This window comes from Colius striatus, chromosome 1 (assembly GCF_028858725.1).
Source record: "Colius striatus isolate bColStr4 chromosome 1, bColStr4.1.hap1, whole genome shotgun sequence".
Lineage (NCBI taxonomy): Eukaryota > Metazoa > Chordata > Aves > Coliiformes > Coliidae > Colius > Colius striatus.
This window is the reverse complement of record NC_084759.1, coordinates 142,056,466-142,083,830: the sequence shown is the minus strand read 5'-3', so window position 1 is coordinate 142,083,830 and position 27,365 is coordinate 142,056,466. Positions and strand designations below refer to the sequence as shown.

The 27,365-nt window shown below is 49.2% G+C and overlaps 2 protein-coding genes across 2 annotated transcripts in view; one reads left to right on the top strand and one right to left on the bottom strand.

The window, feature by feature from the left end:
* The window catches only part of WNT5B (Wnt family member 5B), a 77,279-nt gene that overhangs the window by 12,619 nt on the left and 37,295 nt on the right, over positions 1–27,365 (top strand). The window lies entirely within an intron of this gene.
* FBXL14 (F-box and leucine rich repeat protein 14) lies at positions 22,290–25,118 on the bottom strand. The gene has a single exon (XM_010201053.2). It carries the CDS (start codon positions 24,967–24,969, stop codon positions 23,767–23,769), a length of 1,203 nt encoding a protein of 400 aa, XP_010199355.2. The 5' UTR covers positions 24,970–25,118; the 3' UTR covers positions 22,290–23,766.

The window sequence follows — 27,365 nt, the reverse complement described above, 5'->3', positions numbered from 1 at the left end:
CCTTTGGGCTGGTATTGGCCAATATTTAGAAGAAGAGGGATGTTTGTGTTTGAAGAGCCTTTCACGCTCTTTGTGTTTTAACAAATTATTTTCATAATGGCTATGCTCATGGATACAGTGTTAGCACGCTAAAGGGACCTAGATTTTGCTGTCTTAACTTAAATATTTGCATCCTAAGTTTGGTTCCAGGAACTGCAGTCATCCAGTCAGGGATAAGAAGCTATGCCTGTTATTCTTGTGTGTTCAGGTAGCAGATACTGTCAGCAACACGTACACAATCAACCTGCAGGACAGGAATTACTTGCGGGAGTTTTTAGAAATGATTTTTTTTTCCTTTCAAATTTGAGAAAAATCTTAAGTTTCTTTTTAAAAAATCCAATAAGAAAAAGAGGTTTCTTCAAACTGTATATTATAAACTGTAATTCACCTCAGCAGTTGCAGGAGTGTGAAGCAGGACAGCAATGCCCAGGGATTTCTAAAACTGGTCAGCTCTTGGATGGCGGTCACGTGTGGTGGCAATGCCCAACTTTGCTGCAGATGGAGGGTTACTCACATCTCCGCACATCGTGGTCCTGTGCTTCAGGGTGCCCAAGGGTCAGTGATTATGATTACGTCCCAGTTGCTCTCTGCACCTCTAAATAATAGTTTTCTCTCTTAGCTGGCAGACCTGGGGCAGCAATAACACGTGCTGGGAGCAAAAAGCTATGCTCAGCCTTTCTTGCCTGAGGGATGCTGTGGAAGTAGGCCTCAAGAGAGCACTCTTAGGGAGTGAAAGATTGGAAAGTCTAGGAGACAGTTATTTCTCTCAACCTAAATTGTTACAGGAGAGGATGAAGCAGTGAAATGCTGAGAAATCAGTGTCTTTGTTCTTGTAGTGCTACTCAGACATTAAAGTCTTTTCATGGCCACAAACCTTCCCTGGCCCTATCTTACCTCCCATTTGGGGATGAGGAAAATAATAAGAAAAGCCACTCTGAGTTTTGCACTGAGATCTCTCTAATTAATCACACTCTGCTTAGCCCAGCTCCAAACTGGAAGTTCATCCTTTGGAGCAAAAGGTTCCCAGAGGCTTGAACTAAATGTTAGGAAAAGATGCAGGCTTGGGGTCTTGATAGCATACTCCATGCAAACTTCATGCTTAGATTTTGTCCCGTTTTCTTGTTTTATTTCTAGTCTGTAGTGGGTTATTTTCCTACTTTGAGAAGAAAATACAAGGACGAGTGCAGAGTCCTGCATCTGGGAAGGAACAACCCCCCGCACCAGTACAGGCTGGGGGTCGAACTGCTGAAGAGCAGCTCTGCAGAGAGAGACCTGGGAATCCTGATTGATAATAAGCTAAATATGAGCCAGCAATGTGCCCTCGTGGCCAAGAAGGCCAATGGCATCCTGGGATGCATCAAGAAGAGTGTGGCCAGCAGGTCAAGGGAGGTTCTTCCGCCCCTCTACTCTGCCCTGGTGAGGCCTCATCTGGAGTCCTGTGTCCAGTTCTGGGCTCCCCAGCTCAAGAGGGACAGGGAACTGCTGGAGAGAGTCCAGTGCAGGGCCACCAAGATGATCAGGGGACTGGAACATCTTTCACATGAGGAAAGGCTGCAGGAACTGGGGCTGTTTAGTCTGGAGAAGAGGAGATTGAGGGGTGATCTTACTGACATTTATAAATATCTAAAGGGTGGGTGTCAGGAGGTTGGGACATCCCTTTTTTCTATAGTATCTAGCAACAGGACAAGGGGTAATGGGATGAAGCTGGAACACAAAAAGTTCCACTTAAACATAAGAAAAAACTATTTGACTGTTCAGGTGAGGGAGCCCTGGCACAGGCTGCCCAGAGGGGTTGTGGAGTCTCCTTCCTTGGAGGTCTTCAAGACCCGCCTGCACGTGTTCCTATGCGGCCTGATCTAGGTGAACCTGCTTCCGCAGGGGGGTTGGACTAGATGATCTCTAAAGGTCCCTTCCAACCCCTACCATTCTATGATTCTATGAAAAGGAAGTAATTTACAACTAAGACTTTGATGTGTAATTTCTTTAGTTGAGGCCAGGTGATTGTTCATCATGGAAGCCAAGAAGTTGTCCTATGTTCCTGTGCTGAAGCTGGGAGCTCTTCTAGAGAAGGTGGAGAGCCTTCCCTGAAGCTTTCTGGGCAGAAGTGCATCATCACCACGTAAAACCTGCTGGTGCCAAAACACCACAGGTTGGCAGATGCCTCTGAGGAGCCACTGCCTTTTATTGTTCTGATCACTATAATAAGTTTTATTTGCTATGTGACTTGATGGAGGCTGAGCAGGAGATCACTTCCCAGGGCCTTCAGGGTAAAACCCGGGCTTCCTAGAGCTAAGCTATATTTCAAGCACTCCCACAGCCCTGGGGTGACCCCCATCCTCGAGGCATCTCTCCTGGGAGGTGTCTGCTGAAATGCCTCAAGCCATTTGCAAGTTAGCTGGTTATACACTGCTCAAATTCCTCTCCCTCAGGCACTATTCTGGATCTCAAAAGCAAAGAATATGCTTCTTCAGGGACCCAAATATCACTGTTCAAGTGGCTTATTGTCCTCTAGTTTCACAATCATGAAAGAGGCATCCTGGCATGTTCATGTGTCTGTGATGGTTGTGTTGCACTTACACCAGGTTCTCACAACAAGCCTGAGGAGGAAGGGGAGATGCTGTACTTGTGTCTGACCCTCCCATCTGACACTTAGAAGTACAAGGAACACCTGACAGCGCAAATAAATTAAACTGCTAATTTCCAGGACCTAATTACAGCTCTCAGATTTGCTGCCTGACCTGAAAATAAAACTCATCTTGCGGAAATTTCCTTGTTTTTGTGGGGGATGGTGGTGGTTTGTTTTGTTTTAAACAAAGCAAATAAACAAGAGCCATGCTAATGAATAGGAGAGGATGGTTTGCCCTTTTGGTGTTCCTGTATTCCTCCCTAGGTTCTGCTCGGCGGGTTGTGTCCCACGCTGCTGCGCTTTGGGAGGGGTGTGCTGCGCTAAATATATCTGCACTGCCTGTGAAATGCAGTATGGGGTGCTACGTCATTTGGTGGAGTTTACTTGGAAACTAAGGTGGGAAGCCAGCTTTTATTTTCAGCCTTGGGTCAGTTGCACTGATCAGTCGTCTCACCCAGAATTTTGGTCTCGATCAGGAGCTTGTCCTTGCAAGACAGACCTAAAACCTAGGCTCTAAATAACAAGCCAAGCTAATTGCAGCAACAAAGTAACGTTGGGGAAACCATATTTTTCTTGTTCAGCAATCAGATTTATGATCAGAGAGCTTCTTCAGAGAGGTCACCTTGAAAAAAGCAAAAAAAAAAAAAAATCATAGCTCAAATATCGTGGCTTAATGAGTAGAGGAGTTGAGATGCTGTGTTCTCTAAATAGATCAGAAAGAACTCCAGCGCTGGCAGCACACTGGCAACTGGAGTCCTTGGGATTTCGCTTGTGTTGGAACAGAAAATGTATACCTCCAAGAAACATGTGAAGAACAGATGCAATGTAGTGACTAAAGAGGATTTAGATTTTGCAATTTCTAGTCGTGCCTTTTGGCTTGTCTTTCTCTGCTGTTTCTGCTAGTGCAGTGGGAGTGATTTCTGGGGAAGGGATGGTATTCCCACTGTGTGGAAATGGTGAGGGGTGGACATGGTGCAAGGAGGCACACCTGAGCTCCCTTTAGTCTCTGCTGCGTGCACGTTACAGCAGCAGGGCAAGTGTAGCTGCATCGGTGGCACAAACCTGCTGGGGACTCTCAGGGACTTGCCCAGGCAAAGGGGTTGCTGGCAGCCCTTGCTTTTTCTCAGTCAGCTCTCCAGGATCACCTATCTGCATGTCTGATGTACCACAGTCACATCTCTGGCCACTGAATACATTTTTCTCTTCTTCCTTATGTTACTGTGAGAGGAATGCCAGTGTCACTCTGTGGATGTCTGACTAAAAAAGAGATGAGAAAACTCTTCAATACAAGTTTTTTTATTTATCTAGGGGGATAATGATGATGCAAAGTAATTTCTGTCTTGTGTTTTGTAGTGCCTAGCACACAGGGGCCTCTGAATATTACTGTGCCACACATTGCAGCCCAAAGCTATGTAGCTTTGCTGGCACAGAGCTGCTGGCACACTGAGGGCCTGGTCTACACCAAGGGATCCTAGAGCCCTGGGATGTGTGCTTCATGCTCATGACAAAAAAAACCTTCTAGATTTCTCTTGGAGGATTCAGTTGGGAGGATGAAGGCTGGGCACTGAGATTTCTGAGGTTAGCACAGGTTCTGGGGCTGCTTCTGAGCCTGAGTGCCTCCATTGCTTCATGGACTTCAGCTGGGCACTGGTGGCCATGAGCAGCAAAGAGTGCAGAGGATTACCATTGCCATTCAAACCTCCCCAGGTGTAGTTTATCCTCTCTGTAAGGCAGCAGATGGTGTTTGCATTTGGTCATGCTTTTTTGTCTTTCCAGTGGTTCCTAGGAAGGTTGTAGGTAAGTGAACACTCTTAGAAGATACTATTGTAATGTGTTTGGTAGCTTTATATCTTCTTGGCTTTTCTATACCTTTTCCTTGATGCTTTAAATTTGTAAAGTGGTCTGTTCCCTCCCTTTTCCTGTCTGTCATACTTTTGCCTCAGCCCTGAGGAGCTGCTGCAGCTTCTGTAGCAGGGATTGCCTGGTTTCAGTGATGAGATGGCAGTGCTCAGGGAAGGATTTTTTTTTTTCTGGCAGGGGTAGGCAGAATTCACAGATAGCTGTCATATAGCCGTGTGCTCCAGCTGCTGTACCACATGCTGTGGCATAAACTTAATATTCATGGCTTTTATTCAGCTGTTTTGTGAAAAGTAAAGGCTGTCTGGACAATATGCCAGACAGATATCTCTATTAGGTGAGGAGTGGTGCATGTGTTTCTCTCTAGTCCACCTCAGTTTATTAACTAAACTGTAATAACATGTAATTAACCATCCAAAAGTGAGCATTGCTGCGGTGTGAAGTTTGCTCCCTTCTTTCTTTTCCCCCTGAAGCCCTTCCCTCTACACCTGTTATCACAGGACATGCTGTTGCCCCTCAGTGACACTGCTGATGCTCAAGCTGGAGTTCCTGAGAGTGACTCTGGCAGCAGCTGAGGGGATTTGTTCTGTGTTATCAGTGTGTGTATTTCAGTCTGTATTTCAGTCCCTATATCTTTGACTCCAGGGCAAGAAACTGCCTAAAAGGGCAGCTGATGTTGAGATACTGAGTTTCCAAACTGCAGGTTCCCAGTCCCCGCTGCTGAGGGATGAGAGATAGCACCAGATGCTTTGGTGAGCAGGGAAAACATGCACTTCTCCACTAGGTCTGTTCCTGTTCTAAGTGTGAACATAAAGCAGGAGCTAGGTCCTGGCAGCCTGCTCTTCCTTCAGTTTCTGCATGGGCCTCTCATTTTGGTGCCTTTGGGAGAACAGCTGATGAGTTCACAGTTGCAGTTTCAGGGAGCAGCCTAGCCTTACAGCAGCAATTCATTCAGCTGTGCTAACCAGAGTAACCGTGAGCCTATCCACCATTAGCGGGTATTGACTGCAAGGGGATGCAGAGGGGCAACCAAGAAGGGAAGAGCAGCCTTGAGACAGAAAAGGGAACAAACAAGGAGAGAATATGTGGTAACACAGCTGGGATATGGCACATGAGAAGGACAGGTGTAGGTTTGATCGTCCACCTCCCTGTACTGACACTGCACTTAGCAGGCTATGCTGGTGACCCTGGCATGAAATCTCACATAACCAATGGGCAGTGGTGTATGGGGAAGGAGAGGATGTGGTAAGAAAGTAGATTAACACCACTGCTGTGAGCTTTTCTCTGTTGGAATCCATCTACTGTTCTGTATTTTCTCACCCTTGCATGCCTGAGGGCTGCAATCTCCCAAATGAAACCCCCACATTGCTCATATTCTGAGTGGGAAAGCTGCAAAGAAACCCCGTAGTGGCAGAAAACAAAGTAGGAGAGAACTTTTTAAGAAGTCATTTTTTAATTCTCAGTCATTACTGAGCAAGAGAAGAAGAAGAAAAAAAGTTAGGTGTCGTGTCATGGGAGGAAGACTCTCTCTCATGGGATGTTAAACTCTGTGTCTGACCAGTGAAGGTCTCCTGTCACGGGCGCTAATCCTGCTGAGGTTTTACTGTACAGTACATAACGTAAAACGTGTGATAATTCCACCTTGTAGTTTCAGTAGAAATTTTTCATTTCCTAAACAAGCGTGCTGTGTTCCTACGTCCTGTGAAGCCGCTGCTGTGTGCGGCTGCAGCAGCCCTACCTTAACAGCTCGGCTGGTTTGCTTGGTGGTTGGGAGCCTTTTGATGGAAGGCGGTATTTAATTATCAGCGGTGTTATGTTCCCGGAGCTCGCTACATGAAAGCAAAATGCCGGCAGTCTGTAATTAATCTAAGCTAATGTGCCACTGTTTACACTCCATCTCCCAAACCAGACAGATGTAAGAAGACACCCAGCCTTCATCTGGGATCCTCCCAGGTTATTTCTGAGCTATCTTTGGAGAACTGCAGTGAGCGTATCTCCTCACACCGCAAGTCCCTTGGAAATGAGTACCTTTAACTTTTTGAGGGAATGAGTGAGAGACTTTGTTTCCTAGCAAGGAGCGGGGTTAATGCCTTTACATCTGCGTTACCACAGCCAACACTGGCTGGCACGGTACAGGAGCACATAGCTCCTCCAGTAGTCATGAATTTTGCAGTGTGAAAGGGTCAGATGTAAGAAGCTCTGCTTCCTCCCTTGCTTTGGATGAGGAGGAGGCTGCTGGCAATGGGGATGTGTTGGATCTCTTGGGTGGAAAGACGAGTGATTCTCCAGGGCTCTGATCTGAAAAATAAAATACCATACGTTTGTTTCTGATTGTTCTGCTACAAATATTTAGCAGGAAAAGGTGATGAAAATGCTTAGAGCAATGGAGAGACTGAAAAGATTACACATCCATAGAGTGAAGAGTAATAAAAAGCAACATGACAGAAGTATATAAACTTACAAGTACAGAGAAGTAAACCAGGCATTCCTGTGTATACTTTCACATAATACAGGGTTTTCGATGAAATTGAAATAAAACATCTGACATAGGTGAAATGTACTTTTTTTCTTACAGCACATAAATAATTGAGACCAAGAACATATTAGAATGCAGAAAGGATTAGACTTTTATATGGATAAAAAAATCTTACGCACAGTTCATGAATTTTTATTCTAGCTTTTTAGGAAGGTATCAGGCCTCCTGCTCCTGGACGGTCTTCCAGCTGCAGCTGGTTAAGTATTCTTCCTGGCCCTGTAAACCTCTAATACCTTCCTTTGAAACATTTGACAGTGGATGCTAGCTTATAGGCGTCATTGCCTGAGCCTTGCGTTATTGAACATCTCTGCATTGAATGATTGCTGTAAACCTGGCTGGAATCAGAGGTGCCAACAACTTCCTAATCTCCTGAAGGCTGAGATGTAGGACATGAAGGTGATGTTGTCGTCCTCCCAGACTATAAGAGTCAAGATGACAATTACCAATCTTGCCAAACCGCCAACTCTGTTGTCTCAATTACCTCTTTGGTAGTCATCCACCCCAGTGTGGCAGTGGATAGGTGACCTCTGCAGGCATGGGCCACAGTGGGAAACGTGACAACATCAGACCCTGCTCCTCTTGGGGAAAGATGTATTTTGGACATTAGGTCATGTTTTTTTCAGCCATTTGTTTTGTTCAGGCTGAAGTGAGTTGTAAGCAGCTTAGTCATGCAGGGAAAGCTTTTGTTGAGTTTGACTCTTCCTTGTTATGAGTATGGCTTTGGGCTTTGGTTGTTTTCAATGAAGACTGATTTATCCCACTGTGGGCATGTTGTATGCTGGGGCATCCTGGGGATGCCCAGGACAGGCTCCCTGCTTCCACACCCCAGTGCTGGCTTTGCAGAGATAGCCTGTTAGCATTGCTGGCCTGGAAGGAAGAAAAAATGGTAGTACCCACCAGAGGGTGCTCATAAACAGATATCCCAAGTAATTGAGTACCGCTGGTACCTCTCCACAGCAGTTTGCTGGCAGCAAGCCCCAGTTTTTGGGGACCGTGGTCATGTTAGCAGGCAGAGTGGGCCAAAGGGAGTGAGTCTGGAGGATGTGAAAACCTAGTACCCATGCAGTAGCACTGTGGGTTGGGGCAGTGTTATTTTGGACTGGTTGTTGACTGGTGCCGTGGATGTGGAGCAGGCATGTGAGAGATCCTCCTCAAGCATGGTATCCTGTACAGCTTTATCCAGAGGGAATCCAGTGTGCAAGCTTGAGGGCTTCTCCTGGTTGCAAACCACCGCATGGGTAGGGGAGGATTTGCTTCAGAAGTGAATCTCTACTTGAATTACAATACTAGCTTTCTCATGGCGGTCTCGATGTTGGTAGTGGTTAGATCTGCTGTCAAGTCCCTGCCACCCATGCTGAGTTGATCCTTTTTGCCATTCAAGTGAGTGCAGATACTCCAGCTGCTCTCCATTCAAGACAGTTTCCAGCCTCTGAGTTTAGAACAGAGTTTATGCCTAAACTTAACTCAAACTCTCCAAGTGCATCTTGGTCAAAGCTTCCAAGTTTGATTGGATATTTTTTTTTCTTGTCTAAGCCACAGGGTACAGTGCAAAAGTGCAACTTGGTCTCAGCTGTACTCAGAAGGGTCACAAACCTTTCAGTGAACCTGGGTTGAATTTGTGCCAAATCCCAGAACCAGGTGTATTTTTCATATATTTTTAGGACTATGTGTTGTAAATGTCACATGGCTCTGAAATGGAATCCCCAGAGCAAATGTAGCATGTGATCAGAGCACTGGGATTAGGGAAGAAGAGAAGGAATTTTTCCTCAGATAATTATAGGCAGCTGAGTTGCCTGTGGAAAAAAAAATCCTGCTAATGCTAAGCACCTTTAGAGAATTTACTGCAGAGTAGGCATCACTGAACTCCTCTGCATCAAAGGGGGAAATACCTGTCTGGTCTGTAATCCAGGATACTCTCAAATTAAAGACAGATAATAGGTTGTGATTGTTATCAAATGCAGAATATTTCAGTGCTATTTACAAATCTCTCTTATTTTCCCTAACACCTTTTCTCCTGAAAAAAACCCCAAATCTCAGTATTTAATTAGCATACCTAATTAATACCACTATCTTACATAATTCATCTTTACAGTACTCTTGCATGATGTTTTCCACTGGTAGCTCTCAAAGCATTTTAGAGAAGAGATTGTTCTCACGATTCCCTTTTTGCACATGGGGAAAGCAAGGGAGAGGGGAAAGTAGAAGAGACATGCTTAGGTTATGTGGCCAACCAACGGTCAGGTCAGCAATAAAATTCCAGGTTCTTAGTTTTGGGCTCTGCTGGAACCATTCCTTCAGCCACTGAAGCACTTTCAAGGGCTGGGTGAAACACAGCAGCTATTGAAACAGTTCAGGACAGAAAGTGGAGGGAGGAAGGCAGAAATGTAATTACGTGCATAGGGAGCGGTCACGTAGCCAAATGCCAATGTTTGCGTAAAGTGACATGTTGTCTTTAATAACCACAAGTGTGGTCAGGCACCCATTTATTTCCTCTGAAAGACAACGCACCGAGCAGGTCGGAGCCCTCCAGCGTGGTGCTGAAACACTGGGTCAGTGTTGACTCAGAGGAAAGAGCTGCACTGCCTGAGTCACCCACGTCGCTTCCTGAGGGACCTTGGTTTCCCCTGGGAGTATCCGTGAGACCCAGAGCTGCCATCCTGCTGAGATCAGATGGAATCATGACCTGAAGTGGTCTGGCTGCAGTTAAATATAAAGAGATACTGGGAAAAAAATCCCACATCCCGCTCTGATGGCTAGAAGTGTGGTGGTATTTTGATGCCTGGGTTTTTTTAATGATCTTTGTCTTGAATTACAGATTTCCCTCCTCTCTCCCCTCCACCCTCCAAAAAAAAAAGAAGACAAAAAATCCCTCTTTAACTAACTTGGTAATAGTAGTATGGTTTTAAAAGTACTTGTTTAGTCAATGCTGACTATACGCTTACACAGCTACCTCTGGCCTGGGAGAGATTGAAACCACAATGGCTAAGTATAGAGGCCTCTAAAATATCTTCACATATACAGTGCCTGAATACACAAACAGAACTGGTCTCTCTTCTGTCTACAGGAGTAATATTTTCCATAGGATTTGTATTGACAGAGGTTTTCCCCTTGGACTTATGCATATTTATTAAAATAGAAATCCTCTAGAACTGCATCCATGTGGTGAGCCCCATTCCACGACCACCTTCAACCTGATTCAAGAAATATAATCTCTTCCTGAAGAAAAATAAGCACTTTTTTCATTCTGCAGTGTAGCAAACTTGTGACTAGGGATTTTCTTTTGTTTTGTTTTTCTTTGTTGTTTTGTTAGGGTCTTTTTTTTTTTTTCCCCCTTGTTTTAAGGGAGGAGGAGGGCACTATTTTCAGGATTTCAGTCTTAGCTCTTGGAAACAGCTAGTGCATGAAGGAGAGATGCTCCCATCCTTGAAGTGTGGAAGGATCTGTGGACTAAGTGACCAGAGCCGCACTAGATGCTGGATGTACCGGGATCTGTTCACCTCTGAGGGAGGCATGTCTATGCAGCATGAAACTTGCTTTACTGGGGTAAACTCCTCTTTGCATTTGGTGCTTTTGTAGCCCGTTTTCTGGCTCTTAGTCTGACCCCTGACTTTTCTGTGTGCCTCCCTTTGACTTAAACTGCTGCAGATGCTTTTGGGCAGTTGTGGGCAAATCAGTTTTTCTGTTCTGTGAGCGTGATACCTCAAGTATGTTCCTGCCAGTTCCCAGCTGTGGGCTAGTTTTGTACTGACATAACATATTCTCGGGTAAATGACAGATTTCTCTGGACTGCGGCCGGTGCTACTCGCTTTGCACGTAGCTGTAGGCAGTGCGTGACATTGTTCTGGTGGGAGCCAGGAGGTGGTAGGAGTGGCACACTGAATGCATGCCCAAATTGTGTGCTCCAGGGAGCAACACCTGGTTTATGAGACATGTGCACATGTTGCGTAGGTGGTCCTCAGGCTCTTGTAGGTTTTCCTATCATTTCTACCATGATTATCTATCCTGGCTCTGGATCATTTGCTGGCTTACCAGCAACCTCAGAACCCCCACTCCCAGCTTTCATAATAGTAATAACTTGTGCTTCCTTTTTGGAGACAGCAGCTTCTCGAAGTGTTTGTAACTATGCAGCTGAGTATATAGACAGTTCTTTCAACACCAGGTCCCTGTCTGACATCATATGTCTGCAATTGCTGCACTCAGGCTGTGTTTTGAAACTCTTCTGTCTGCAAGGCCCTTCTCCAAGGAAATGGTATGGAGGGGGCAGAAATGAACATGTGCTGGGACCTCCTCAGGCATTGCTGCGAGGCTCTGAAAAATTTCTTCTACTGTGCCCTAGGCTGGGACAGTTTTGGTGCAGTGTTAACTCAAACAACAGTAGTTCCAGTTGTCATGGCCTGTCAGTCGCCTCTATTCATTGGCATCATAAAGCTATGCTAGAAAGATAGCTTTGTGCAGCTGCACATGAAACACTGGTTATCTTCAGTCTCAATGAACCGAGCCCATCCCTCCTGTCTCTATTAGAGGTCCCTAGGTGGGGGACAGAAATACAGTCCCTGTTGACTCCCATGAGGATCAAGGGGTATGAAAGAATACCCATAAGGAGGATAAAGGAGCAGGGCTGGCAGGTGTCTATATAAATGAAGTACTGGGAGTGCAGGAACAGAGGGTAGTTAGGGGTTGGACTAGATGATCTCTAAAGGTCTCTTCCAACCCCTACCATTCTATGGCCATTCTGTGATAATGAGTTTATCTACATGTCTTTGGAAACTTATGGTTTACAAGTGGCAAGTTACATCTTCATCATATCTTTATGGTGTATATTGTAATAATATTGTAAAATATAAAATCTTTTTAACATTCCCAGTGAGAAAATCACTTCATGTGGTTGAAATTCTGGATTCAAGTCTTGCAGGCCACAAACATTTGTGAGGATCATAATAGTTTCCAGATGTGTTTATCATACATCTAGAAATCCACCTGTATAAGGCAGCCTGATAATTGGGGTCTCCACAAGGAAGACCCTGCACAAAGGTGGAGTGGAGGCATATTGCATCCAAGGTGCATCTGAAAGGAGCTGGGCTTGAGAAGGGAAAGGAGTTGTGATTTGGGCCATTAGAGGTTGCTCTAAACAGAAAAGTACTCAGCTCTCTTCTGTTGCCTATTGTGGAGAACATTAAAAACACAGCTTAATCTGGAGGGGAAAAAATAATATTTAAGGTGGACAGGGAGAAAAATTGTTAGAAGTAAACTGGAATGGGGCTGGGTAAGGGAGCTGAAAGCTATGTCTTTAGTGAGAGTTTTAGGAACAGGTAAGATAAACCTTTGTCAGGGATAATCCAAGCGTCCTTGATCCTGCCTCCGAATTGGGATGATGATCTCTGGAAGTCCCCAGTGTTTCAATGATACTGTAAGTAGGGCTTTTCAAGGTTATCCATGGACAGCAGGCTGCATATAAACAGAAAGGGACTCCAGGAGTGAGGCTCACAGACAGCCCTTGGGAACAGCAGGCTGGAGGAATGATCCAGTTCCTCAGAAATAGGAATGGATGGCTCTTCTGTGGGGCTGTGCTGGACATTCAGTTTATTAGGGTGAGAACATGGAGCTGGAGCTGACTCTTCACCTGACCTTACATTTCTAGTGCCATTAGTGAATCATGCAAGTCACATCCTGTGCTACTAGTTACTGGTGATTCTGCATCCCCCTTATCTTTGGGTTCCGAAGCTTTGAAGCTATCTTGGAGAGCAGACTCATCTGTCTTCCAGAAGTTAGACACCTACACAGTATCTTAAAGCACATCAGCTTTAACGAACGATTTTGAGCATGCTAGGCCATTTGTCTTTTTATCTTGCTATCTTAAAACTCTGCAAAAACAGTCTGTGGATGGAGAGAATGAGGTGGAGGGGGCAAGAATTTGATCCAAGAAAAAAAAAGAAAGCAAAACCGAATGACTTTTAGGCATTATTTAAAATTGCAAAATCAAAATCCCCAGCTTAGACACCACCTAGCTCCTGGAGGCATCTGAATTCCACAAATGCCTCATTTGCCTTTTTTTCTGCATTTGTTTGTCTGGGAGTTTTAATTATTTTTATGTTAACACCCTTTGGGTGCTGAGCGTTGCACTTAACGTGCCTGCCCAAAACTGCTTGAGTCTGCTCATGGTCCAGAAAGCAAGGACCCAGGCCCCTCAGCCTCCCCAGGTGCTTTCAGAGCACACCTAGTGCACACAGACACAGTAAGATTAAAAAAAACCCAACCAAAACAGTGGCAGCTGCCACTTTCTTTTGAAACGTTTTGTATAGCAGCTGAAGGGCTGGAAGGCTCGGGGATCAAAACCCGCTTCTCCATTTTATCCACCTAACGTGTGGTGTAACATGTTGAGAGATTTCAGAAGGAGAGACTAGCTCTAAGAGTAAATGCTTGTGGTGGACTATAGCCACTGCATCCTTCATGTACTCTATTGCATCAAGTCTGGAACCCTCGACCACACCATCATGTGGCTTCTATGAGAAAAGTGAAGAGTGATTCTTTGGCTTGGCCTCTGCCTGAGGGATGATGGTTAGTGCCTTCTTGGGAGGGTTAGGTTTGATATGCCACAAAGAGAGGAAGGAAATAAAAGCAGGTCTCATGCTTCCTTAGGCTACTGTTTAAAAGCAGGGCATACCACTGCTTCCTCCAGGTACAGCTCACTTGCTTGTACACAAGCAGAAGCACAGCAATGGGATGGTAGAGAAGCAGCACCCAATTTTGGGTCATGTGTGAGCAATAGGCTGTTCCTGGTAGTTCCAAGCAAGGTACAGAGCTCCTCAGGAAGAGCTGGTGGTGTTCCTCCTCCAGCTGGCCCATGCTGACAATAAGTGGCTCTGTGCCTGGCAAGAAGTTTTTTTGGAGCCTCGGTAGTGTCTGACTCTTCCCAGAGGCCATGAAAAGCACCAAGGACCCTAACCCTGGGATCCACCCTTGGAGCAAGGCCCTTAAAAGCTGGGTGTTGCAGTGCACACGTCTTTGGCGCCAAGTCTTTTTTTGGGAGTTTGCTGCAAGTAACTTGTGCAAGACCTCCTTGTGCATAATGACTTTGCAGAGCCAAAGCCCAGCCTGTCCAGTGAACCACATCCCTCCCAGCTCCTTGGTTTTTCAGTTCGGTGAAGCTCACAGGACTGGAATCTGCTGCTTCTTCCTCAAGTTTTCCTTTAAAAAAACCCCCTTCTGGTGTTGCTTCTGTGGAAAAGCATTTCTGTTTGTTGCATGGTGCTGGAGTGGGACTTGTCTAACCTGGAGGCTGACGTCCATCCCGCAGGACAGAGAGGAGGCGTGCCATGCCGCCCAGCCGAGCCCTGGTTTCGCTGGATCCAGCTGCAGTAGTTTAAGTTTCTGTCTGAGTCTGTCTAAAAGCGGCACAGAGCAAAAGACAAAGAGAGGGAGGGTCGTAAGTACCCCCATTCTCTCCTGATAATCCCTTAAAAAATAATTGCAGGCCTAAACCTCTGGCCTCCAGCAAATTTTCCACTCGATTAGAGGCTTTTGTGAAGCCGGGGAAAGGGACACGCAGACTTGCACATTGTGCCGCTGCCTGAAACTTCCAGCTGGGATTTTTTCCATCAAAAGGGGATTTTAGTAAAACCATTATAAGGGGCTTAGTCACAGAAAAGCAGTTGAGCTGAGACAGGGGTAGATTAGCTTTAACATGCTTGTTTTTGGCACTAGAGACAGGGTGGAAGTTACACCCAGCCGCTCACATGCAGCCTCCCCCAGTCTCACTGACTCCCCAGCAGGTGTGTGCAGGAGATGAAGTCCCCCTCTATGTCTGTTTCCCTTCTTCCCCCCCGCCGGCCCAACCCTGGTGTCCTTCTGTCACGCTGCATCTGAAACCAGCAGAGGTGAAGGGAAAGGTGCAGGCAGCCCAGGCGAAAGTCCTCACACCGTGTGGTCTGGCTCTGTAAACCAGAAGTCACTGTTGCTTGATTGGTCTTTGGTGTGGGCTGGGTGATTTTTTTTTTTCCTAATGGACAGGTGCCTGTCAGGAAGAAAACCCATGAAGGGCAATAGCATTTTCAGTTTTAAGGACCGTGTACTGCCCGTGCCTTTGATCCACATGGGTGGTCCCCAAGCCTCACTGCAGGGACAGTCCTGGTGAAGATGCAGATAGAGCAGCTGGGAGAGCTGCAATCCGAGCTGTACCTGTTGTTGTGACGGGACATTGGCCTTCAGGGCTGTCAAGGCAGCACTTTTTGTCAGCTCTGCGTTTGTTTGGTGAGACTCCCCATTGCCTGAAATAAAAGCTGCAGCAGCTGAAGAGTCTGAACAGAGAGAGATGGCTTGTCAAAGTGATCCCAGCTGCTAGGAGCTCTTCCGTAGCCCACATTGGTACACCAGCGTCTCTGGGGCTCTAGGTGGCAGAGCCTAGCGTGGGAAGAGTAGGAAGATGTCCTCTGTGCTTAGGGTTTCCCTGTCCTGACCTTCCCCCTTTCCAGGGCTACCTTATGCTGGAAAATTCATTTCAGTTTTTGCTGCTCCGTGGAGCAAAACACAGGGAACTGGGGTTGTTTAGCCTGGAGAAGAGAAGGCTTAGAGGAGACTTTATTGCTCTCTACAGCTACCTGAAAGGAGATTGTAGTGAGATGGGAATCGATCTCTTTTCCCAAGTAACAGGTGATGGGATGAGAAGAAATGGCCTCAAGTTATGCCAGGAGAGGTTTAGGTCAGGTGTTAGCAAAAATATCTTCACCAGAAGGGCTGTTAAACACTGGCACAGGCTGCCCAGCGAGGCGGTGGAGTCATCATCCCTGGACGTATTAAAAGATGCATAGACGAGATGCTGAGTGACATGGTTTAGTGATGGGCTTGGCAGTGTGAAGTGATGATATTAAAGGTCTTTTCCGAATGAAATGATTCTGTAAAAGCCAGCAGGGCTGGAGATGGGAGAGCTGAGTGGCAGGTGTTGTTGGGCCACTCACGGATTCGGGACATAACCTTAAGTGAATCATTTATCTCCCTATTAGCAATGCTATTCCTTACGCAGACCCTAATTCTTCATTCTAGTGAATCATCGGCTATAGCTGCTTCTGAAAGAGGACACCATCACCTTACTGCCTAGCAGCAGCGCGAGAAGCCGATAAAAATCTTCACGTTCGGGTGCTAAAAAGGATCATTTTTACCTGAGTCGTTAAGGGGGTACCTCACACCCCCCACCCCACACACACACACAGAGCGGCGTCCCGGGTGGGGAAGCGGCGGCACTCGGCGGGCAATGCTGCCCCCTGGCGGAGCGGTGCCGCGCCTGCAGCTGGAGACCGCTCCTGTGGCGGCGGTGGCTGGCGAGGGAGGAGGGAGGGAGCCAGCCCGTGGATTCTCGGAGATGTTGCGAGCTTGAGGGGGAAATGTGGGACTGCCGGTGACTGTGAGGCTCCGGATAGGGATGCATATAGGGGATGAAAATGCACAGAGGGGACGGGGATACAGATGGTGGGTGGGATACATATAGGGAATGAGGATCCTTCACCCAGTCCACACGGAAAGCCTGCCCGTACCATGTGTGATGTTCAGTTTTCTGTCCCACCGTGTTGTCCCCGTCTGGTTTTACTGGGTGTTTGGCAGATGAGTGGCCTGAGGGACTCTCATCTGCTCACCTCTGGCTAACCCACATAGCGATTTACAGAATCACAGAGTGGTAGGGGTTGGAAGGGACCTCTAGACATCCAGCCCAACCTCCTCCCTGTTACGGCAGGTCCACCTAGATCAGGTCACACAGGAACGTGTCTGGGTTGGTTTTGAAAACCTCCAGAGAAGGAAACTCCACCGTGTAGGGTGTTTTGGCCAAGGGGGCAGAGATTTACCAGGCGTTGGTTACATGCCTGTGGATGGTGGAGTAGAGGAAACCAGCTCGCCTGAGGCATAAGTAGTCTTATGGGACTTCTCCTTGGTGTGTGGCAGTTTATTGCACTGAAGGGTGGTTCATGTTTGAAGCTGGGGTGCCTCGTGTGCAGCTGTGGCTGTCATGAAAGGAGATAACGACAGGGTTTTATTTCTGCTGAGTGTTTTAGCTCACAAAACAAGAAGAGAGGCTGCCAGCCATAGAGCTGCAATTGGCATGTCCCTGTGCTGCTGTCAGTGCACCTTCAGTGCCAACCTGCTGAGCCCCATAAGTTGCTCAAGGCTTGTAAATTTAAGACATTTTAGAGGAGAAACAGGGGAAGGAAGAGGGTGAACCTCAGATACAAGGGGGTTTTTGTCTTTTAAAGTTAGGAGGGGAAGTTGCTTTATCCTCAAATCACTAAACTGTTCGCAAAGATGCATGGCTCAAAGGAAAGAAAATAATTAAGAAGAGTTGCTCATTTCTAGATCTGAGTTAGTTTCTTTAGCAGAAGAGGAGTTTGGTTTATGTCTCAGTAACCCTCTCATGTGGAAAGACTTGCTCAGGGCATGTGTCCAGGCCCTGGTATTAAATTTTTGACACTCTTTCCAAAACACACCCCAGATTTTAGGAAATCTTTTAGGAAAATTACATTTCTGTTCATCTTTCTGTCATAAGGACAGATCGGATTCGGATCTTTCAAAATCTCCACGGTGCTATTTCAGGTTGGGCTGCCATTGAGCTAATGTATTTGATAGATCTCATTAAAGAAGGAGGAGAAGCACTAGTATCCTTGCCAAACGTGGCTGGAGTCTTAAGTTCTGGCACAGGAGTCCATCGAACCCTCTCCAGCTCTTTCTTTCGTGCAGCTTGGGGCTGGGGAATTGAGCGGGCCGGCTTTGCTGGCTGGCTGCGGCGGGGAGCGTCACGCAGCCCGGCCAGCAGCTCTGGCACGGGGCCTCGCTGGTGTCCTGAGGGTCCTCACATCCAGCCTGCACCACCCAGCTGAGATGATGATTTTTTTCCTCTACACAGAAGGCACTGTTAAAGAGCTGCTGGCTAAGAGAGTGGGCTTTCAGGTAGAGGAGGGAGAGAGAGAAAAACAAAAAGGGTCCACTTTGCTCGAAGCATCCAGTGTACGTACATAGTAAGGCTGCCAGATTTGAGGGACACCTATCCTTGAGCTGTTACTGGTAGCCTGTGCTAACTTCCAGCTCTGGTTCCAAAACCTTTGCGTGTCTTGGCCACCCAGCTCTCGATTTAACTCTTCTCTGACTGCCAAAGGGCAGGTTCAGTACTAAGCTCTGTACTATCTAGCACAGAGATTACCTCTCATCCTAGCACAGGCCCCAGGCGGTTTGTGTGACAGCTGCCCTGTGACCCTGTTATTTATTATAGGGGAAACAAAGGGCCCCAGAATCACGACGACAAACTGGTTCAGCTGAACCTGCAGTGTGGTGTGGGAAGGTACAAAATGTATAAATCTGTCATGCATAGGCCCTCCCATATGCTAGTCCAAGGGCAGTAGGACCCAGGTGGAGCCTCTCCCAGGGAGAGGAGTCAGCCACAGGCTCTGGCTATGGGGGCAGTTTCTACTGCAGACCACAGAGACCTCCATGCACATGCAGTACTTCATCTCCTAACGCTGCCCCTCAGTCGCAACCACTTTCTCTGCTGCCCACTCCCTTCATACTCCCTTCACTCCAGCTCTGCTCCACTTTCTGACATTGCTTCTTGGCTACATTGCTTTGGTCCATAAAGCAGGTCCCTGGTTCATCCTTCCATACCCCAGCTTGTGTGGCTGTAGGCAAGGCATCCCGCTGCCCCGCCAGCACGGCTGGTTGGGCTGGAAGTGCTTTTGGCTGGGCACAGTGGCAAAGGCTGCCACCAAACCCACAGCTGGGGCATTGCGGGCTCGCTGACACAGATGGGAGACTTCCAGCTTGCTTCCAAATAGTGTTTGTTGTTGTGGGCTGGGTGTTTTTATGGTTTTCTACCCCAGTTGCCAACTGAGTCATATTCAAAAATTCAAGAGCGGCTGGAGAGTGAAAATTAAGTTTCCTCGTTACCCTGAGGAGTCATGTGGTAACTGGTCTGTGTTGGCCCTGCATTATTTAAGAAATCTTTCTTTTTACTAGTAAACACATGCATTCCTCCAGCCCTGGCCTCGCTGGACAGGAGGCCTGCATCTATGCCTCAGGAGGTATTGTCACGCTGAGCCATGAGAGGAAGGCATGAGGAGCACTTGCTCCATCTATGAGAACAGCCCAGGGTGTCTAAACAGTGAGCTAGAGAAAGGCTTTGGTTCCAGCAGCTTCCTTTGGCTTGAGTTTCCCTTAGGGAACATGCCAGGCCACGTGGGCAATGCCTTTGACGTGTTGGGGGTTTTTTTCGGTGGGGAGAGGAAGTTTGGGTTTGTTTTTTGTTGTGTTTTTTTTAGGAAAAGAAAATCCTGTCCTAGTTCTGATTACGGAACTTAGGAGCACAAACATTCTATTTAGACAGTGATGTCCCCACACTTATCCATGTGAACGTGGGGCTTAATAAGGAGATGCTATTTTTTATCACTGAAATCCAGCAGAAACAAACCTGCCTTACAAGAGATGTGTCATTCTCCATCCCTGGCTGGGACTTTGGCCTATCCCAGGGACGTTTGTGTTTTCGGCAGTAATGGGAACCTGATCTGGAATTCCTGTTGTTTATAACGTTCATACATACATCCTCTTTTTTCAGTTAAGAAGTTACTGTAAACTTACGAAACGCACGTGTTAACGCATGAAAGATAGACCCTCACACCTCCCTCCAAGTAGTGGAAGATGGATATAGTGTCAGGCTCAATTAGATCCAATTGTGGTGGCTTTCCCTAACGCGAACAATGCAGCTTTTGTGATGGAGTCCCAGCAGAAAGCTTGGAAGAAAGGAGGAAGGAAACAGCACACATCCCAAAGTCCAAACCTTGAGAGAGGATAGGCCCTTAGGTTGTGGAGGAGATGATGCTTCTTTCCAGGAGCTCCTGAGTTGGCCGCTGTTTTCTCCTTTCAAATGCAGCAATGACATAAAAAGGGTGAGGTAGTTAGAGCTGGCAACAAAGAAGTATGCCCAGTCCAGCCTCCACCAAAAATACCTGTGGAGGCAAGAGGGTAAGCAGCCAGGGCAGGCCAGCGGGGGGTGTGGAGGGGACCTCCTTTGGTAGGGCACTCGGCCCACCCTGGCAAGAGAGGGAGGACAGGCCTGCTGCTGGAGCAGGGCAGCGAGGACTGGGGGAACAAAGTAGCCTGCTAAGCGCTGGAAGTGCTTAAAATGCAAATGTACAGGAACTTCAGACCATCCCCCTCCCTCCTCCTCGGCGTGGAGGAAAGCAGCTTAAATACAGCCAGGCCTGGAGAGGAATGTTAAAAAGAGGGGAAGAATCGCCCTCCTCCTTTCCATAGGGACCCAGGCCCGGCCAGATTGAGTATGCATGACTGAGCAAGCAAGCAAGGACAGCTCCTCTTTTAACTTTCCTGAACAATGGCTCCAGCTTCTTCCACCATTTCACATTCCCCTTCTTTGAGGCAGGAAGGGGGCAGCAGGCAAGTGAGCCCCACAGCCGGGTTGAGGGGGGAGATGGAGAAGGGCTTTGTGGCTGCCCTGTAAACACCACTTAAGCTCCATCTCCAGCATCAATAAAAACCCCTACATCATGGAAGGCTAAAAAGGGACTCTGTCAGGTTAAAAGTCATACATTGAGGAGAAAGATTAGGGTGTAGTACAAAGGACACCTAAGATTGTTTAGATTTTTTTGTTGTTTTTAACACATTCCCACCTTACTTTAATCTTTGCCTGCCCAGTGGAAACTGACCAATACAGGTCCTAGTGTGCCAGCAAGAGACTGTTTTTGGGTAGTTGTCACTGCTGGGAAATGTTTTTGTTTGATGTATCTTCCATGTAGTGTGGGACTCAAATTATCACAAAAAAAAAACCCAAAACCCCTCTGCCATCTACCTGGAGCTTTAAAAAAGTTAACACAACCCTTCTGTCTCCTCTCCAGAACACCTTCCTCTGTCACTGAATACTTGATTTAATCCCCTGTGAGCTTCAGCACTTTTGGTTTGCCCGACCTCAGACTGAGGTGACAGTTCCCACTAATGGGCATCTCAACTTGGTTTCTCCCCACGAGTACTGTGAGTGCCCTCACAGCCATGGCTTTGGAGGCTCAAACCCCTTCCTTACAGACTCTTCAGGGTGATGTTACTCAACATCCTGCACAGGAGGCACCAGGCTCTCTTTTCTTCCTTCCACCTCCTTCTGCAGTCAGTGCAAGAAGGCCAAGCAGCCCCAAACACCCAGCCTGAACAGCATGGCACACCTACCAGCCGCAGCAGGCAGAGAACCAGATCGATACATGTCTTTAGAAAGCACAAGACAACACAGAAACGGCTTTTCTTTTTTTTTTTTTCAAAAACATACTTCATATTTCCTCTTTTATTATATAAATATGTTTAACCTTTTACTGTAAGAATATAAAATGTTTTTAAGAGGATCTTTGTTATTTTTTTATACAAATTCACAAACAGTACAATTAATCCATAGGGGGTCTCTGGGTTTGCGTTAACTCCGTGGTCTGGCCTTTTACTGGGGGGAGGATTTGAGATTTTGAACAGATGAGGGGGGAAAAAAAAGCCAAAGATATTTCTCTTTTAAAAAAACCCCAAACAAACAAAAACCAAAACCCTGACTTAATCTTTCCTCTTTAAAATAATAATTAAAAAAAAAATCTAAAGACCCAGCTCCATTTTATTGACAGAACACAGAGATAAGACAGATGAACTTCAGTCTCCTCCCCTTCACATTGCAGCCTCAGGGCCTGCAGGCCACTTTTGCTCCTCTCCACCTACAAACAGGAAGCCTGGCATAGTGACCTTTTTGTAGGTGACTTGGGAGGGGAAGGGGAAAGTGTTTGCATATATCTATATATATAAATTTCTTTTTTAAATGACCTTGCATTTTACACATTTCTGTTAACAGTAGCCCAAACCTCGGCACAGATTCTCACACGTTAAGATGTTTGTGCTAGAAGAGTAAAAATGCAGAAGCACAGTTTGGGTCCCCGGTTCCCCAGTAAAGAGGGAGGGAGAGGCACAACCAGAATGTGAAGGTGGGACGTGGGAGAGTAAGCTTAAAAACAAAAATGAAAAGAGAAAAAAAAAGAAGAAGAAAAAAAAAAAAAAGCAGGAGGGGAAAAGAACAAACCCAAGGGGCATTATTCCAGTCGAGGCACAAAAATGTTTCAGTCTCAAAATCTCTTTCCTGTAAGAATTCCAGGGCTTTTGAGAAGGAGAAAAAAAACAAAAAAGGGGAAAAAAAAGGTAACAAATTAAAACGAGGTAGCCAGACGTCATATATATATTTATATATATAGAATATATTCAGCAGAAAAAAAATGTACTTAAAAATCCACAAGAACAGCAACTTCAAATGTCTTTAAAAATAAAACCGTGTAAGAAAATGAATACTGTAAAGAGGAGAATGAGTGAGGAGAATCAGTTACAGGACTTAAGCAAAGGGGATAGATGGGAGAGTAAGAGGCTGTTTTTGTAGCAGTAATTTTTTTTATGCATTTCAAAATAAAAACAGGTCACAGTATCTCAAATGAAGCAGAAATGAAGCTGGAGAGTCTTCCTCAAGTCCCCTGAGTAGAGGGAAGCTAGCCACCCCTTCTACCCCCTCACCCCTGACCCAAAGAGGAATGGATATGTAGCTGGATATGTCTATCCCTGTTGCCAAGAAGAGGGAGGGGAGAAAAAGAGAGAATGATGGGAGGGAAGACGAGTCTTGGTAACTCTCAGTGTCCCCCAGTGCACGGAAAGGCTTAAGGGCCTGGGGCCTGTGTCTAGTCCCCAGAGACACAGGAGAGGGAGGAAATGGTATCTTCATCTCCAGTAGAGAGATGAGGAGAGAGAATGGAGTGCCTAGGCTTTTCTATTAACCATAGTGCAGGATGACATGGAAACATACTGACAAAAGGAGAGGCTGTAGCTATCCCTAGTCTCAGTGCAGTGGAGAACTGGAATAGTGGGAGGTTGTATCCACCCACAGCAGAAAATAACATGGAACTGAAGACTGAAAAAAAAAAAAAACCCATTTAAAAGAACCAAAAAAACAAACAAAAAGACAAACTAATGTACCTAGGGAGCAGTATTTCTGTCACAATTCCCAGTTGACAGGGGAGGGGCAAGCGCAGAGGTGGAATGGTTATTCTACCAAAAGCTGTGTCTGTGCCCAGCGCAGGATGACTGGGTGGCTGGATACATAAGTGTAGCTAGGAAGCTTTTTCTGCTGTTGTTAGTTCCCATCTCCATTCCCACTCTCCTTTGTATAAACCAAAAATAATCTATTCTGAATACACGGCAGAACAAGGGTCTGTCTTTATCCATCCTTAGTGCACAAGGGGATGGAATTGGGGAGTGGGGATAAAGAGGGGTGTCTCTAGCCCCAGTGCATAAAGAGTGTGGGCTTCTACCTCTTCCACGGGGAAGGATGCTGTGGGGGAAGGGGGAGCTCTGTCTCCCCAGCACAGAGCTGGAGGCATCACCTGGAAAAAGGATAGGTGCTTTCTCTCTCTCTCCCCTCCTGCCCCCTCCTCCTTGCCTCCTCCTCCTCCTCCCCATCCAGAGCAAGGGTAGGTAGGGAGGCAGCAAGAGGCTCAAGAATATACTCTTTTTTTATCTGTGTTCCTCCCTCCGGTGCCAGGGTGCGTGGGTAGCATGGCTCTGTGCGTGCCCCTCTCTCTCTTTCTCTCCTCCATTGCAGCAGTCAGTCAGTCAGTCAATCATTGAGTCCCTCCAGAGGAGATGGAGGTCTCTGGGCACCCCCCTCCTCTCACCTGACCTTCTCGCTCTCAGTCATTTCCCAAAGTCCCAGGTTGAGCACCTTGAGGCAGGGCAGCTGGGTGATGCGCTCCAAGCCCCGCTTGGTGATGCGGGTGCAGCCATAGAGGTCGATGCCCGTGAGCTGGCTGAGGTGCTCGGCGATGAGCTCCAGGCCTTTGTCGGTGATGCGGACGCATTGGCCGATGTTGAGGGTGCGGAGCCCGTGCATCTGCCGCACCATGCGGTTGATGCCCTCGTCGCTGATGTGGCAGGAGCAGAGGGAGAGGGAGCGCAGCCCGTCCAGGCCCTGTGCAATATAGGCCAGGCTCTGGTCCCCCACCTTGTCACAGAAGGAGACGTCGAGGCCAGAGAGCCGCAGGCTGCCCATGGCCAGATGCATGATGCCCGTGTCGCTGATGTTGTCGCAGGAGCGCAGGTTGAGGCTGCGCAGGCTGCTCATGTGCGACAGGTGCAGCAGCCCCGCGTCCGAGATGCCCCCACAGAAGCTGAGGTTGAGCTGGCGGAGGCGGCCCAGCCCGCGGGCCAGGTGCTTGAGTGAGAGGTCACTGAGCTTCTGGCAGTCCTGCAGCGTGAGCTGCTCCAGGCCCAGACAGCCCTCGGCTGCGCTGCGCGTCATCCCTGCCAGGTGCCCGATGCCCACATCGGAGAGGTGGCGGCAGGAGCGCAGGTTGAGGCTCTTGAGGCGCTGCAGGCCCCAGGCGATGAGAAGGAGGCCGGTGTTGGTGATGTTACTGCACCCCCCCAGCTCGAGCACCTCCAGGCCCTTGAGGTACTGGGCGATGCGTCCCAGGCTGCTGTCCGTGATCTGCTTGCAGAGGCTCAGGTTGAGCGAGCGCAGGGAGCTGATCTCCGCCACGAAGGCGTGGCCCAGCCCGTTGTCGGTGAGGTTGTAGCAGCCGCTGAGGTTGAGGCTCTCGATGTCCGCCATGCCCTGGATCACGTAGCTCAGGCTGCGCCGCAGCGACAGGATCTGCACCCGCCGGATGCCCCGCGCCGCCAGGCTGGGGAAGAGCGAGGGGTTGGCGCGGCGCAGGTGCAGCTTGGCCTCCACGCCCCGCCAGACCGAGCGGTGGTAGGCGGCGTCCCGCCAGGCCGTGCACACCTGCGCCGCCCGGCCCTTGTCCCGCACCTCCAGGTACCCGAAGATCATGGCCAGCAGCTCGGGGAACAGGCACGAGATGTGCGTTTCCATCGCACGCCCGCGCCCGGCCGCCCCCGCCGGCGCCGCGCTCCTCCTCGCCGCCGGGCCCGGCCCGCTTCCGCTCGGGGCCCGCCCGCCTTCCGCTCCGCGCCGCGCTCCTCCTGCCCGCCGCCGCCGCCGCCCTCACATCGCCGGCCCGGGCGGCGCGGCGCGGCCCGGCCCGGCCCGCGGGAGACGCTGCTGCGCGACCTCCGGCCCGGCCCGGCCCCGCGCCCCACGGCCGCCGCCTCTACCGCCGCGCCGGGCGGGCCGCACCGCTGCTGCCGCCGCGCTGCTGCGGCCGCGCCGCCCCGTGCCGCATCGTGCCGCCTCCCGGCGGGCGGGCGGGTGCGCCCCGGCGGCGGCGGCGGCCCCCGCGCTCCGTCTCTGGTGCCGGCCGCCGAGCGCCCGCCGCCTCCCTTTGTCTCCGCGCTGCCGCCGCTCACAGCCCGCGGCCCCGGGCCGCCCGCATCCCGCGGCGGCGCGAAGGCAGCGAGGGCAGGGGGGTCGCGCCGGCCCAGCCCGGCCCGCCCCGCCGCCGGTACCGACTCCGCCGCTCCGGGCCCGGCCGCCGCCGGCCGCCTGCTCCGCTCCGCCGCGCGCCGCTCGCTGCTGGGCCCCGGCGCCGCGCTCCGGCCGGGCGGGAGGGGGAAGGAGGCGCGGCGAGGCGAGGCGGCGGGGGGGGGGGGAGGGAGGGAGGGAGGGAGGAGGCGGTGCTGGGCCGGGCCTGGCGGCGGCGGCGCCGCTCGCGTTCCCCCCGCCTCCCTCCCGTCCCGCCCTCCCCCCCCCCCCCCCGCGCCGCTTGCGCAATGGTACGATCCGGAACACTCGGAGCCGTCGCCCTGGCAACAGCGCGGCCCATTCGCTGCGCCCCGCCGTTAACCGTTGCTGCGCCGCGGCGGCGCCCCGCTGCCCCCTCCCCCGCCGCTCCGCCGCCGCCGCGGGGCGGGACCTCCCCGGGGCTCTGTGCCCTGGCCGGAGGCGGCGGTGCCCACAGTGCCCCCAGCCTGCCGTCGCACCCCTTCCCGCTACTGTCAGCGTGGGGATGTGGCGCCTGGGCGCCGCGTTGTCACCCTCGGGTGACTTGTCCCCGCTCGGGCGGGGGTGGCCGAGCCGTGGGAGAGGAAGGCCGGGCCGCAGCTGTCAACCCCGCTTTAGCTCAACTCAGCTCAGTCCGTACCGCACCACAGCCTGCCCAGCCCCCTCGCTTCGGGTCTCGCTGCCCATTCTGGACCCCGTGAGGCCCCGCCGGCCGGCCTCCGTGTCGGGGCTTTGGCGACGGCCCCTTTGGGTCCGTCTGGTCAGCAAACCCGGGAGCTCTCAGGGGAGCCGCGGGCAGCGGCACCCCGCCAGGAGGGACAAGCACGTGTTGCTGCACAGCGGCAAGGGTAGAGTGGGCCACTGCCTCACTCGTGTCTGCTGGAGGATAGACTGCTGCCATCTGTGCCTTGGTCTCAAGACTGCGCGATGGCCTTTGGGACTAAAATTTGGGAAGTCCCTGTCTAGACAGGCCTGCAGGAGCGATAGGAGCGTGGCTGTAAATAGCTCTGAGAGCTGGGTAACTGTCAAGGTAGCTAGAGCTCTGGATGGACCGTTTTAAGGAATCTGTGATGGGAAATGGAAAAACTTCTGAAAATGGCTTTCAGCTAATGGCGTCCTTGAACTAGCTCTGCAAAGAGTTGATGCAGTCACATAAACCAAGCAATTTCCACTAATTTCCATCAGTTTCAAGAAAGAATATTTGAAATCCATGTTTCCTGTGTGTCTGTAGCCTCGTGTAATGGTAACTGTGTGTGTTTCAACACTGGGCAGTTTTGCACCAGTGTTAGAAGTGGGTTAAGTTCTGCTAGAGATCAGGTAAGCCTTTTCAAGGCAGTTTCAAAAGAGCAGGACAGCCCTTCTGTGACAGTGGGCTGTAAAGGAAAAACAAAGTTCACGTTTCTTCAAGATGACAGGATCTTTTTTTAATATCACTTGGATTACTAAAATGCTACAAAAGTATTAGTTGCTGATGTGTATGCTGTACAGGGACTTTCACTAACCTGAAGGAATAGGCTCTATTTTAATCATCGTCTAAATTTAATCTGCTACAGAGACGCCCATGGCTCCATCTTCACATACAGTTTCTATGTTAGTAGACTCTGTTGACTACTTAAAGGTTAAACGTTTAGATTTCATTCTGCTTTTTTCTTTTTGCTGTAAATTGGACGCAAAGCGAGTTGAAGCACTCTGAGGCCCTGAACCTGCAATGAAATTCCCGTGCATATAAGCATCGCTATCGGCATTAGGCTGTGATTTGGCAGCGCAGAAAAGCCGGCAGTACAACTCCTATTACTGGCTCAAAAATGGGGTGGCTACATTCTATGAAGCGCTGACCCGGTATTCATTCACTCTGCCTGCTCAAGTTA